Source organism: Lissotriton vulgaris, chromosome 7 (assembly GCF_964263255.1).
Source record: "Lissotriton vulgaris chromosome 7, aLisVul1.2, whole genome shotgun sequence".
Lineage (NCBI taxonomy): Eukaryota > Metazoa > Chordata > Amphibia > Caudata > Salamandridae > Lissotriton > Lissotriton vulgaris.
The window spans coordinates 1669663836-1669676415 of record NC_141695.1 but is presented as its reverse complement, the minus strand read 5'-3'; the positions used below and the strand labels follow the sequence as shown (position 1 = coordinate 1669676415).

General features: G+C 40.6%; 1 protein-coding gene across 1 annotated transcript in view; it reads left to right on the top strand.

The window, feature by feature from the left end:
• The window catches only part of LOC147706260 (bactericidal permeability-increasing protein-like), a 103161-nt gene that overhangs the window by 13298 nt on the left and 77283 nt on the right, over positions 1–12580 (top strand). The window contains exons 5-6 of the mRNA XM_086932704.1: positions 5263–5418; positions 5505–5568. Coding sequence (XP_086788830.1) covers positions 5263–5418; positions 5505–5568 — 220 coding nt within the window. The remainder of the gene's footprint in view (positions 1–5262; positions 5419–5504; positions 5569–12580) is intronic.

Here is a 12580-nt window from a genome sequence, read left to right as displayed (position 1 = left end):
CCATTCATACTGATGTCCATATATAAACATGTTAGAAAAGCAGGCACCACAGCATTTGGGTTTTCCCGTTGAAAATGTTCAAAATAAAGGGGAGAGATGTAAGCCTCCTATGTACACATAGTACTACCAACTTAATCGGCATGGATTATGATTGGATCATTGATACACAGATAGACCGGCTGACTTGTTTTTGTTTATGTGACTTTCTTCTGCATCCTTGCTTTAAATTCAGTGCCCATTTGTGTGTCTTAGGCCACCATCCATGCAGATTGTTAGAATGCAAATTTAAAAAACTGAAATGTTGTTTAGTAGGGTTCACTAATAGAATATTGATGCCCCAAATATCCCCATCCACAACCATCAATGCAAAAATATTGATGTAAAAATATAGATGTACAAAATATCGATTTTTGTTATTTAAATAAAAATTAATGTTAAATATATTAAATAATACACTTAACTTAAAAAAATATTAAGATTAAATATACATGATAACAAATATAATAAAATAAATAAAATAAATATATGTAAACATACATATATAACATGTAATATATATATATATATATATTTCCTTTGAAACAATTAATAACCTATTATTTTTAATTTTATAAATATATACACATTTACAAATAAATATATATAATACATTTACATAAACTTATAACATAGAATCTAATTAAAAAAAATATTATAAATTAGAACATTAAAATATTTAAGTCTTTAAAATTAAATGTTTCCCTCCATTGAGTGCAACAGTAGGGAAGTGTTGGGTAGTGGAGGGGTAAAACGTAATATTCCCACTCGAGTAAGTACAATAGTAAAGAAAATGTTGGATAGCGGCGGGGTAAAAATTACTATTCCCACTCCGGTGATTGCAGCAGTGGGCAAAGTGTTGGATAGTGGAGGGGTAAAACGTAATATTCCCATTCCAGTGGGTGCAACAGTAGGAAAAATGTTGGATAGCAGAGGGGTAAAAATAACTATTCTCACCCCAGTGAGTGCAACATTACGGAAAATGTTGGCTAGCCAGGGGGTAACACTTACTATTCCCACTATAGTGAGTGCAACAGTAGGGAAAATGTTGGATAGTGGAGGGGTAAAACTTAGGGGCCTATTAGGATGGCAGGCGGATCGCCCCCGCCAGGCTGGCGGTAGCCATCGCCGCGCTGACGGGGTCGATCCGCCCGCCATCCTACCCCGAATGACCCCCGCCATATTAGTATGGCGGGGGAACTGCAGCGGACGGAAAGACCGCCTGCCGCTTTTCCGCCCGGTCGCCTTGCGACCGGGGCGGAAAAGGTTTAATATGGTGGCGGTGTCTATCAGACACCGCCAGCCATATTAGCATGGGCATTTTCCAATGCCTTTCCGTGGTGGAAGGCATGTGGAAACACCCTGCGGGGGCCCGTTGCGGGCCCCTAGGGACTCTAGGGGGGTGGGGGGTGCACATGGGGGGTACCTGTTGTACCCCCCAGCATTGCAAAGTACAACGTGGCAGGCACCGCGAGGTGCCTGTCACGTTGTGCTTTGTAATGCACAACATGTATCTTTAGCATTGCGGCGGGCGGTGCTTTCAGCACCGCCCGCCGTTATGCTAAAGATACAGGATGTGCCCGCCACAGTGGCGGGCGCATCCTAATGCCCCAATGGGACCCCCACCCTTATGGCGGGCGGTCCCTACACACGACAGGATGATGGGCGGACAAAGTTTGCCCGTCATCCTAATGAGCCCCCTAGTATTACCACTCCAGTAAGTACAATAGTAAAGAAAATGTTGGATAGCGAAGGTCTAAAACTTAATATTTCCACTCCAACTGGTTGCAGCAGTAGTGAAAATGTTGGATAGCAGATGGGTAAAAATTACTATTCCCACTCAAGTGAATACAACAGTAGGGAAAGTGTTGGATAGCAGAGGGGTAAAACTTAAAATTCCCACTCCGTTGAATGCAACAGAAGGGAAAATGTTGGCTAGCGGAGTGGTAAAAATGACTATTCCCACTCCAGTGGGTGCAACAGTAGGGAAAGTGTTGGATAGCGGAGAAGTAACAATTACTATTCACACTCCAATGAGTGCAACAGTAGGGAAAGTGTTGGATAGCAAAGGGGTAAAACTTAATATTCCCACTCCAGTAAGAACAGTAGTGAAGAAAATGTTGGATAGCGGGGGGGTAAAAATGACTATTTCCACTGCAGTGAGTGCAACAGTAGGGAAAGTGTTAGATAGCGGAGGGGTAAAAATTATTATTCACATTTGAGTGAGTGCAACAGTAGGGAAAGTTTTGGATAGCGGATGGTAAAGATGATTATTTCCACTGGAGACAGTTCAAAATTAGAAACAAACAAATTAACAACAACACAAAAGATTTAGAAAAACAAAAAATAAAAACATATATGAAAGTTTTAAATATTAAAAAAGATAGAAACAGAATAGAATGTTAAAAAGAACAAATACCTAGAAAGATTATTTTAAAAAATTCAAAAATAATTTAAACATTTTTTTTTTTTTAATAGAAACTGTTTATAAACAAAAACAATAATTGATACATAAATGTAATATTTTTTATTTCCTACCCTATAACACCACACAATTCATAACACACATTTTTTAACATGTACCACCATAATTAACATAATTAATTATCAATTAAACAAAATGAATTAAAAAAATAAACACTTGCGATAAATATTTATCAATTGATACATTAATATTACTAATCAACCCATTATTAATTAATTAAACATAAATTATTTTCCACCCTCTACCACAGTAAACACCACAACTCACACCTAAAAATCATTAGACAATTTCCATAACTAATTTTACATTAATAAATTAATATCCATTTACAACGTATTAATTAAAAAGAATTTACTTCCCACCCTTTACCCCTATAAACCTCACAACTTACATCAAAAATTATTCACACAATTGCCATATTTTAATTTTAATTCATTAATTAGCATGCATTTAAAAACAATTAATAATTATTTATAAATAAACTACTTCTCACCCTATTCTCCTATAAACGCCACCACCCACTCCGAAAAAAATGACACAATTAACATAATTAGTTACAAATTAATTAATTAATAATAAACAATCAATTAATACATATTTAATAATAAAACAACTCCCACAATTAACACTATAAAATATAAATATAGTAAATATTAATAATTGTAAAATATTAATTCATTTATTATAATTAAATTACATCCCACCCTAGTCCCCTATACACCCACAACCCGCTCCTAAAACAATTACACAATTAACATAATTGCCAATTAATTAATAATAATTTACAGCTAATTAATTAATAAATAATAAATTAATTCCCACAATTAACACTATGAAATCTAAATTAACTAATTACTAATACATAAAAAATTATAATTAACATTTTATAATTAAGTTACTTCCCACCCATTTCCTCTATAAACCCACAACCCACTAAATAACTTTAAAACGTAACATTTAATTAAGATAAAATAAACAACTACTAAAAATGTAACACATATTTTAAAAAACAAAACACATTCTTATACAAAAAAATAGATCACATACTTTTAAAATACATACTAAAATACATAACACTAATTAAAACATCGATATTTTAAACAACTATATTTTTGTAAATGATATTAACAACTTGGATATTTCCAAAAACAATATTTCTTACTTGGAAGTCGATATTTTTTACCACAATATTCTTCCTGTCCATATTTCTGTATTACGATATTTAAAACTCGATATTTGTGTATGTCAACGTTTTAAACTCGATATTCTGTCTGTGCACCCATGTACCTACGTTAAAAATATTGTATTACAATTTTCAAGAAAAATACATCACACAAACTACAACTATTTAAGAGTAGAATTCAGGCAATGAAAATGCCAACAATACATATCATATGAATTCATATAAACTAAAAGAGCCCTCATTATGATTAGTTACCTATTGAGTAAAATACCAACTAGAGATAATTAAACAGAAAACCTAATACTAAAATAAAACACAATAATTCTAACAGAAATATAAGACTAATTATGATCAATGGGCATTGCAAAGCGTACAGACCTTATGGATTCCTGAACAATGAATGATTTCTTTGTTTGGTTAAGGGAAAGATTTGCACATTTCCTCGCAGGTGTTATGCAATTCCTCAGGAATGAATAAATAAAAAAACAAATAATCTTCCTGATTGCTCTTCCTTATGATCCTTTTCGGTTCTGAAAGGTTCATCAGTTTCACACAGAGGTAACCTAGCCAACTTCTCCTCATAAGAAGAAGGTTACCTCCATAATGATGGGCACTGAGATTATCTCAGAGTGCAACGGTCTTCAGTTTGTGATACACTTAATCAATCAAAGTTGGAATGATTATTAATGCTGTTAATTGTGCTTAAATACTACAGGTTGATGGAAATTCAATAAAACCACAATGTATGTTCAACAAAACTGTGAAATAAAATAGTTACTCCATTTAGATCACAAAACCCTACAGGTATCAAAGTGTAAGTGTACATTCTCTGTATGAACAAATGTGGAAACAGTACATTTACTACTGTGTTGCTATCTTTTGGGCTGTAGTAACTTTAGAAGTGTGGTTTGTCACTAGCAGTATCCATCCCTAAACACCCTCCTTACTGTATTTTCTAATCACTCCCTCTTGTCCATCTCACTTTTACACCTACATTTGAGGCGTACGTGTGCAGAGAGCACCATATAGAAAAGATAGGAGAAGGGTAGGCAGAGGTGTCCCTGTGTAGGCTTGTGGATAACATGTTGTAGTACGTTAGTAGTAGCAGTGTATTACTACTTTATGTACTTCATGTACTACACAATGCATTTCGAAACTAGGTCACATTGAATTCTATACATACAAGTCCTACCCTTGGCTTTTGTTCAGCCTCCTTCAACCAGACCTTCAGGTATTGGCTTCATATATTGTCTGTAACATCTTGCAGCAGCTCACAGGATTATTTTAGCCTCACCTTCATTCTATTGACTAGTTGTGTATCTTTACCTCTCCATTAGAGTGAACAAGGATCTATTTTACATCTGAAAAGTACACCTTTTTATTATTGTTTTGCACTGCAGCAGGCATTTCTTTTATTGCTTTGTAAGTGCCTGTGTGCAAGTGATAAACCTATTGGCTTTGCCAATGCTTGTCTTTTAATAGTCAGCCAATTTTTTGTGGGGCGATGGGGGTAGTTCAGTGACAATTATTTGCTACTTCCCTTCTCTTGTACCTGCAGGAATCCTGGTGGCTCTTTTGAAGTCGTTGTAAATGGTCTGTCTATCTCATCGATTGTTGGGACAGCCCGCGATGACTCTGGGCGCCCTTCGGTGAAGGACGCCGGCTGTAGCACCACCATTAGGGAGCTGAGCATCACATTCACTGATGGCCTGAGGTAAAGTGCATAAATTGGACAGATCAGACTTCCCTATGTGCTTGTGTCTCACATACCTTAAGCTTTCTGAATCTCTTTTTCTGCAGCTGGCTGTACAATCTGTTCAGGAAGTCGCTAGAGAGACCCATGCGGGATCTTCTCATCTCAAAGGCAAGTCACATCCACAGTTATTTCCTCCTTGTCAGAAAGAAGCCCACACTCACTGGCTCCAAATACAAACTTTTTGCTGCTTTATTGTTCCAGTATATCAGCTCATTTTCCATGCACTGTACTGGTTCAAAAACATTTCCCACAATCTTCCCCCATAAAGTTTCTATTATAAACATGAAATTATAATACACCAGTTTTATGCAGAATTGTACTCATTTAAACAATGTGATATTTTTCAAAGGCTAGCCTCTTTGTACCTCAGCATTAGATTCCACTTATGTGTGTTGGCCCCAGTGTGACCGCCGCTGTTGCCTTCTTCAGGCATTATTTAAAATATATATGTGCACACACACACGCGTACATATGTGTGTGTATATATATATATATATATATATAATATATCTACACACACACATATATATATATATATATGAAAGGGTATTATATATTTAGCAAGTAGAACTGCAGATTCCAGAATGCTTTGCTGCCCACATGGTCAAGTCCAGCCCACAGCGGCGGGAACTTTTGTATTAAAATCATGCAAAGGTTCTACGTGAGTTGTTGGATTTCCTGTCATAAAGGCTTGTGATCAAGGACTGAAATGTTTGACACGCGTTAAGCCTGTATTGGGGATGCAAGTCTCTTAGCCGAAAATATTCCACTGGGATTAAGCGCTAATACTGGCTTTAAGCCTAAGTCTGTGTTTTTACCACCTATTAAGAATGATGTCATTGATGTGTTTGAAAAAAGTATGAATAAGGAATTACTACACATAGCTAATGATAAAAGACATACAAGCTGGAACAATATTACACATTCACTAAGGAAAGCACTAGAAAGCCAGAATAATGATCGAACCATTGTCATTAAAAAATCAGACAAGGGAGGGAATGTGGTAGTGCAATCAAAGAAAAAATACATAGAAGAAGGTTTAAGACAACTTTTGGATACCACCACCTATTGCAGAAGCAATCGCATGGAATATGAGAATTCTGTGAAAGCATACAATATTCAGTTGTCTCAATGGAAAGATAAATGTGTGATTGAGGCCGATGGATTTAAGTTTTTACATTGTAATTTTCCCAAATTACCTGCCTTGTATCTTTTGCCAAAGATACATCAAAATCGAGCTAATCCACCTGGTAGGCCAATTGTTTCATCTAATAGTAGCTGCCTTGAAAACACTTCTAGATACGTGGATTACTTTTTACAGAACTCTGTCCAAAAACTTCCATCCTATGTAAAGGACTCAGGTGACTTTTTAAGACAAATTGCAATGATTGAATGGGAAGAAAGTTTTTCTCTTTTGTCCCTTGATGTCATAAATCTTTACACATGTATCCCGCACCAGTTGGGACTGGATGCGTGTAGGCATTTTTTGGCTAAAAGATCCATTTCATATTTACATCATACTCAAATGCTGATCCAAATGATGCACACATGTCTTACGCAGACTTTCTTTCTATTTGACAATAAGATTTTCCGGCAAACTCTCTGTACTTCCATGGGGACTTGCTTTGCGGGTCTCTTCATGGGGTACTGGGATGAGGAAGTTACTTACAGATCACCCATATACAAAGAACATGCAATTAAATGGATGCATTATATAGACGACATTTTCATAATATGGAAAGGGACTGAAAAAAAGCTATGACGTTTGTCCAAATACTCAATGACAATGTATTTAATTTGAGAATCACTAGTCATTGGTCAAAAGAGGTATTAGAGTTCCTCGATCTAAAACTTAAAGTTGTGAATAACAAGCTTGAAAGTGAATTGTTTAGGAAAACTACTGCAGGAAACAGCCTCTTGCATGCCCGGAGCTGCCACCCTAATTCCCTTATTCAAAGTATTCCAGTAGGGGAGTTGCTTAGAGCTAAGCGAAATTGCAGCACTAACAGGAGCTTTCAAGCAGAAGAAAAAGTAATGATTGAGAGATTTGCAGCAAGAGGTTACTCTTCTAAAACAATTAAGAATGCTCAGAGAACAGAAGCTGTAAGAACTAGAGAGTCACTACTAACACAACAGTCGAACATCACACAAGAAGTGGAAAAAGATGCAAAAACTAGGTTCATCACCACTTACAGTAGTAAAGCATTTCTGTTAAGGAAGAGTCTAATAAATTTTGGCCCATGCTACATACTGACCCAGACATTTCAACTAGCGTAGAAACATCACCCCAGGTCACTTTCAGGAGAGCTAGATCCCTGAAAGATTCTCTATGCAAAGCAGTTGAGCCCAATAAAACCACAATTGTAAGTGTACAAGGTTTTTACACTTGCAGGAATTGCAAAGCCTGCAAAAACATCCATAACATGAAAGTAGCTGTTTTATCCTCAGCTGCTCAGCCATTTGTGATCAAAGAGCACACATCTTGTAACACCGAATATGCGGTTTTGCGCTGTTCTGCCCATGCAAAAAAACATACATTGGCAGCACAATTAAAAAAGCTAAACTGCGAATCCTAGAACACCTTAGAGCGATTAAAAACGTAGATAAAACCTACCCAATCGCCAGGCACTTTCAAAGTCATCATGATCAAAATTCCAATTTGTTAAGTTTTTGTGTCCTTGACACCATCAAACATAATGAAAGGGGTGGCAACAGACTACAGTGTCTGCGAAGACTAGAGTCTTAAATTATAATACAGTATAGGACAATGACCCCATTAGGACATAATGGTGACAAGGCATTGGTAGTACACTTAGGATAAACAGTAATAATTGTACCTTTTTGACAAAACTGAATTTTGTTCTTTACCTTTGGAACCCCACAATCATTCCCTGATAGAGAATCTAATTTTCGTAAAAAAATACATGTGCCCGCATGCAGTCTTTTTAACTCTCCACATTTATCAAGTTTGTGTGTTTTAATGTACATTTTTGACACAAAATTATTTACATTATTATTTAGAGCCCTTCTCTGGGACCCCCTGAGAAGGGCTAGAGGGTTGGGGGGTCTCTACCCTGCCCCCTTTTCGTGTTTTCCACTTTTGTTTTGGGCTCTCTTGTGCCTCAGTTCTCCTGAAAAACAAGATGGTGGCCAACACTTCCTGGTTTGGACAGTTTGGAATGTTGACAGTCGACTGCCAGCCAATCAGAAACTCGCTCGCACTCGTAAGGGTACGCGCACGTACGCGCACGTACGCGTACGGTACTGCGCGTACGGTGAGCGCATATAGATATATAATTTGCTCAAATTCAATTTTCTCAACAACTTCTGGAGGGATTTTCACCAAATATAGAAAAGGCAGTACTGCATACCTGTCCCTACCATTTTGCCAAGTTTGGTGTAATTCCGTTCAGCCGTTCGGGCTGTAGCCGTGTCTAAAGGTCCCATAGAAAATGCCATTTGATAAATTTCAAATTCAATTTTCTCAAGAACTACTGGAGGGATTTTCACCAAACATAGCAAAGGCACATGTGCATACCAGGCCCTACCATTTTGCCAAGTTTGGTGTAATTCCATTCAGCCGTTCGGGCTGTAGCCGTGTCTAAAGGTCCCTATGGAAATTAACATGGGGAAAACACGTTTTAGGACCCCCTTTCGGCCCCCGCTTGACAAATCCCCCTGAAACTTTCAGGGAAGGAGCCGAGCGGAGCTGGCCAAAATTCTGGAAAATTACACGCAGATTCCTCAATCGGCGCCAAAGTTATTCCCAATAGAATGTTGAGCGCAAATAGATATATAATTTGCTCAAATTCAATTTTCTCAACAACTACTGAAGGGATTTTCACCAAATAAAGAAAAGGCACTACTGCATACCTGTTCCTACCATTTTGCCAAGTTTGGGGTAATTCCGTTCAGCCGTTCGGGCTGTAGCCGTGTCTAAAGGTCCCATAGAAAATGCTATTTAAAAAATTTCAAATTCAATTTTCTCAAGAACTACTGGAGGGATTTTCACCAAACGTAGCAGAGGCACATCTGCCTACCAGGCCCTACCATTTTGGCAAGTTTGGTGTAATTCCATTCAGCCGTTCGGGCTGTAGCCGTGTCTAAAGGTCCCTTTGGAAATTAACATGGGGAAAACACGTTTTGGGGACCCCTTTTTTCTCGGCCCCCGCTTGACGAATCCCCCCGAAACTTTCAGGAAAGGAGCGGAGCGTAGATGAGCAAATTTAAGGAAAATTACACGCAGATTCCTCAATCGGCACCAAAGTTATTCCCAATAGAATGTTGGGGATTTCCTATGGTAACTAGGTCCTAACTATATATACCTACTGGCGACCGCCAGTAGGTAATATATATATTATATATTATATTATATTATATATATATATAGCGAGAGGTGCAGTCGCATGAACATTGTTAGGCATCTGAGGAAGGCCGCCAGGCTGAAATGCATAATGCCGCATATTAATTAAAACAGCTTCCACTGTCTCCCCTGTGTGGCCTCTGCTTCTTCGTGTATGGAGGAGGTTCTGGAGTGATGTTACGCGCGGATGCCAGAAACGCGCTACAGGGGTCCCGTTCTTCAAAGTTGGCCCGGGTCATACTGGTGCATGCTCCGGCATGAATTTTCTTTCATCCAAGTTATTGGAAAGACCCGGATCACGCCACACAGCACGATGACACAAGGGCAGCTGCAGCGCAGTCCGTGACTTCATGGAGGAAGGATTGCACTGTCATATCTTCCCAGGCCCGGTGAAAACTGTCTGCTGTGGGGCTGGAACGTTTGGGGACCGGAGGAAGCTTTTTTGAATTACATTCACAGGATATAGACTGTCAGCACATCGCAAATTGCCTGGATTCCGCCCAACCACATGGAAATGTCCCCGTGCAACACTTACCAGAGAAGGGGATTCTGGGACTCGTGGTCATCATCAGCGGTGAGTGGTGAGCACACAATTCATGAAGGGGGCAGGGCGAACTCTGACCAATTGGGGCCAGCAGGACATTTAAATAGCGAGAGGTGCAGTCGCCTGAACATTGTTAGGCATCTGAGGAAGGCCGCCAGGCTGAAATGCATAATGCCGCATATTAATTAAAACAGCTTCCACTGTCTCCCCTGTGTGGCCTCTGCTTCTTCGTGTATGGAGGAGGTTCTGGAGTGATGTTATGCGCGGATGCCAGAAACGCGCTACAGGGGTCCCGTTCTTCAAAGTTGGCCCGGGTCATACTGGTGCATGCTCCGGCATGAATTTTCTTTCATCCAAGTTATTGGAAAGACCCGGATCACGCCACACAGCACGGATGACACAAGGGCAGCTGCAGCGCGGTCCGTGACTTCATGGAGGGAGGATTGCACTGTCATATCTTCCCAGGCCCGGTGAAAACTGTCTGCTGTGGGGCTGGAACGTTTGGGGACCGGAGGAAGCTTTTTTGAATTACATTCACAGGATATAGACTGTCAGCACATCGCAAATTGCCTGGATTCCACCCAACCACATGGAAATGTCCCCGTGCAACACTTACCAGAGAAGGGGATTCTGGGACTCGTGGTCATCATCAGCGGCGAGTGGTGAGCACACAATTCATGAAGGGGGCAGGGCAAACTCTGACCAATTGGGGCCAGCAGGACATTTAAATAGCGAGAGGTGCAGTCGCCTGAACATTGTTAGGCATCGGAGGAAGGCCGCCAGGCTGAAATGCATAATGCTGCATATTAATTAAAACAGCTTCCACTGTCTCCCCTGTGTGGCCTCTGCTTCTTCGTGTATGGAGGAGGTTCTGGAGTGATGTTACGCGCGGATGCCAGAAACGCGCTACAGGGGTCCCGTTCTTCAAAGTTGGCCCGGGTCATACTGGTGCATGCTCCGGCATGAATTTTCTTTCATCCAAGTTATTGGAAAGACCCCGATCACGCCACACAGCACGGATGACACAAGGGCAGCTGCAGCGCAGTCCGTGACTTCATGGAGGGAGGATTGCACTGTCATATCTTCCCAGGCCCGGTGAAAACTGTCTGCTGTGGGGCTGGAGCGTTTGGGGACCGGAGGAAGCTTTTTTGAATTACATTCACAGGATATAGACTGTCAGCACATCGCAAATTGCCTGGATTCCGCCCAACCACATGGAAATGTCCACGTGCAACACTTACCAGAGAAGGGGATTCTGGGACTCGTGGTCATCATCAGCGGCGAGTGGTGAGCACACAATTCATGAAGGGGGCAGGGCGAACTCTGACCAATTGGGGCCAGCAGGACATTTAAATAGCAAGAGGTGCAGTCGCCTGAACATTGTTAGTCATCTGAGGAAGGCCGCAGGCTGAAATGCATAATGCCGCATATTAATTAAAACAGCTTCCACTGTCTCCCCTGTGTGGCCTCTGCTTCTTCGTGTATGGAGGAGGTTCTGGAGTGATGTTACGCGCGGATGCCAGAAACGCGCTACAGGGGTCCCGTTCTTCAAAGTTGGCCCGGGTCATACTGGTGCATGCTCCGGCATGAATTTTCTTTCATCCAAGTTATTGGAAAGACCCGGATCACGCCACACAGCACGATGACACAAGGGCAGCTGCAGCGCAGTCCGTGACTTCATGGAGGGAGGATTGCACTGTCATATCTTCCCAGGCCCGGTGAAAACTGTCTGCTGTGGGCTGGAACGTTTGGGGACCGGAGGAAGCTTTTTGAATTACATTCACAGGATATAGACTGTCAGCACATCGCAAATTGCCTGGATTCCGCCCAACCACATGGAAATGTCCCCGTGCAACACTTACCAGAGAAGGGGATTCTGGGACTCGTGGTCATCATCAGCGGCGAGTGGTGAGCACACAATTCATGAAGGGGGCAGGGCGAACTCTGACCAATTGGGGCCAGCAGGACATTTAAATAGCGAGAGGTGCAGTCGCCTGAACATTGTTAGGCATCTGAGGAAGGCCGCCAGGCTGAAATGCATAATGCCGCATATTAATTAAAACAGCTTCCACTGTCTCCCCTGTGTGGCCTCTGTTTCTTCGTGTATGGAGGAGGTTCTGGAGTGATGTTACGCGCGGATGCCAGAAACGCGCTACAGGGGTCCCGTTCTTCAAAGTTGGCCCGGGTCATACTGGTGCATGCTCCGGCATGAA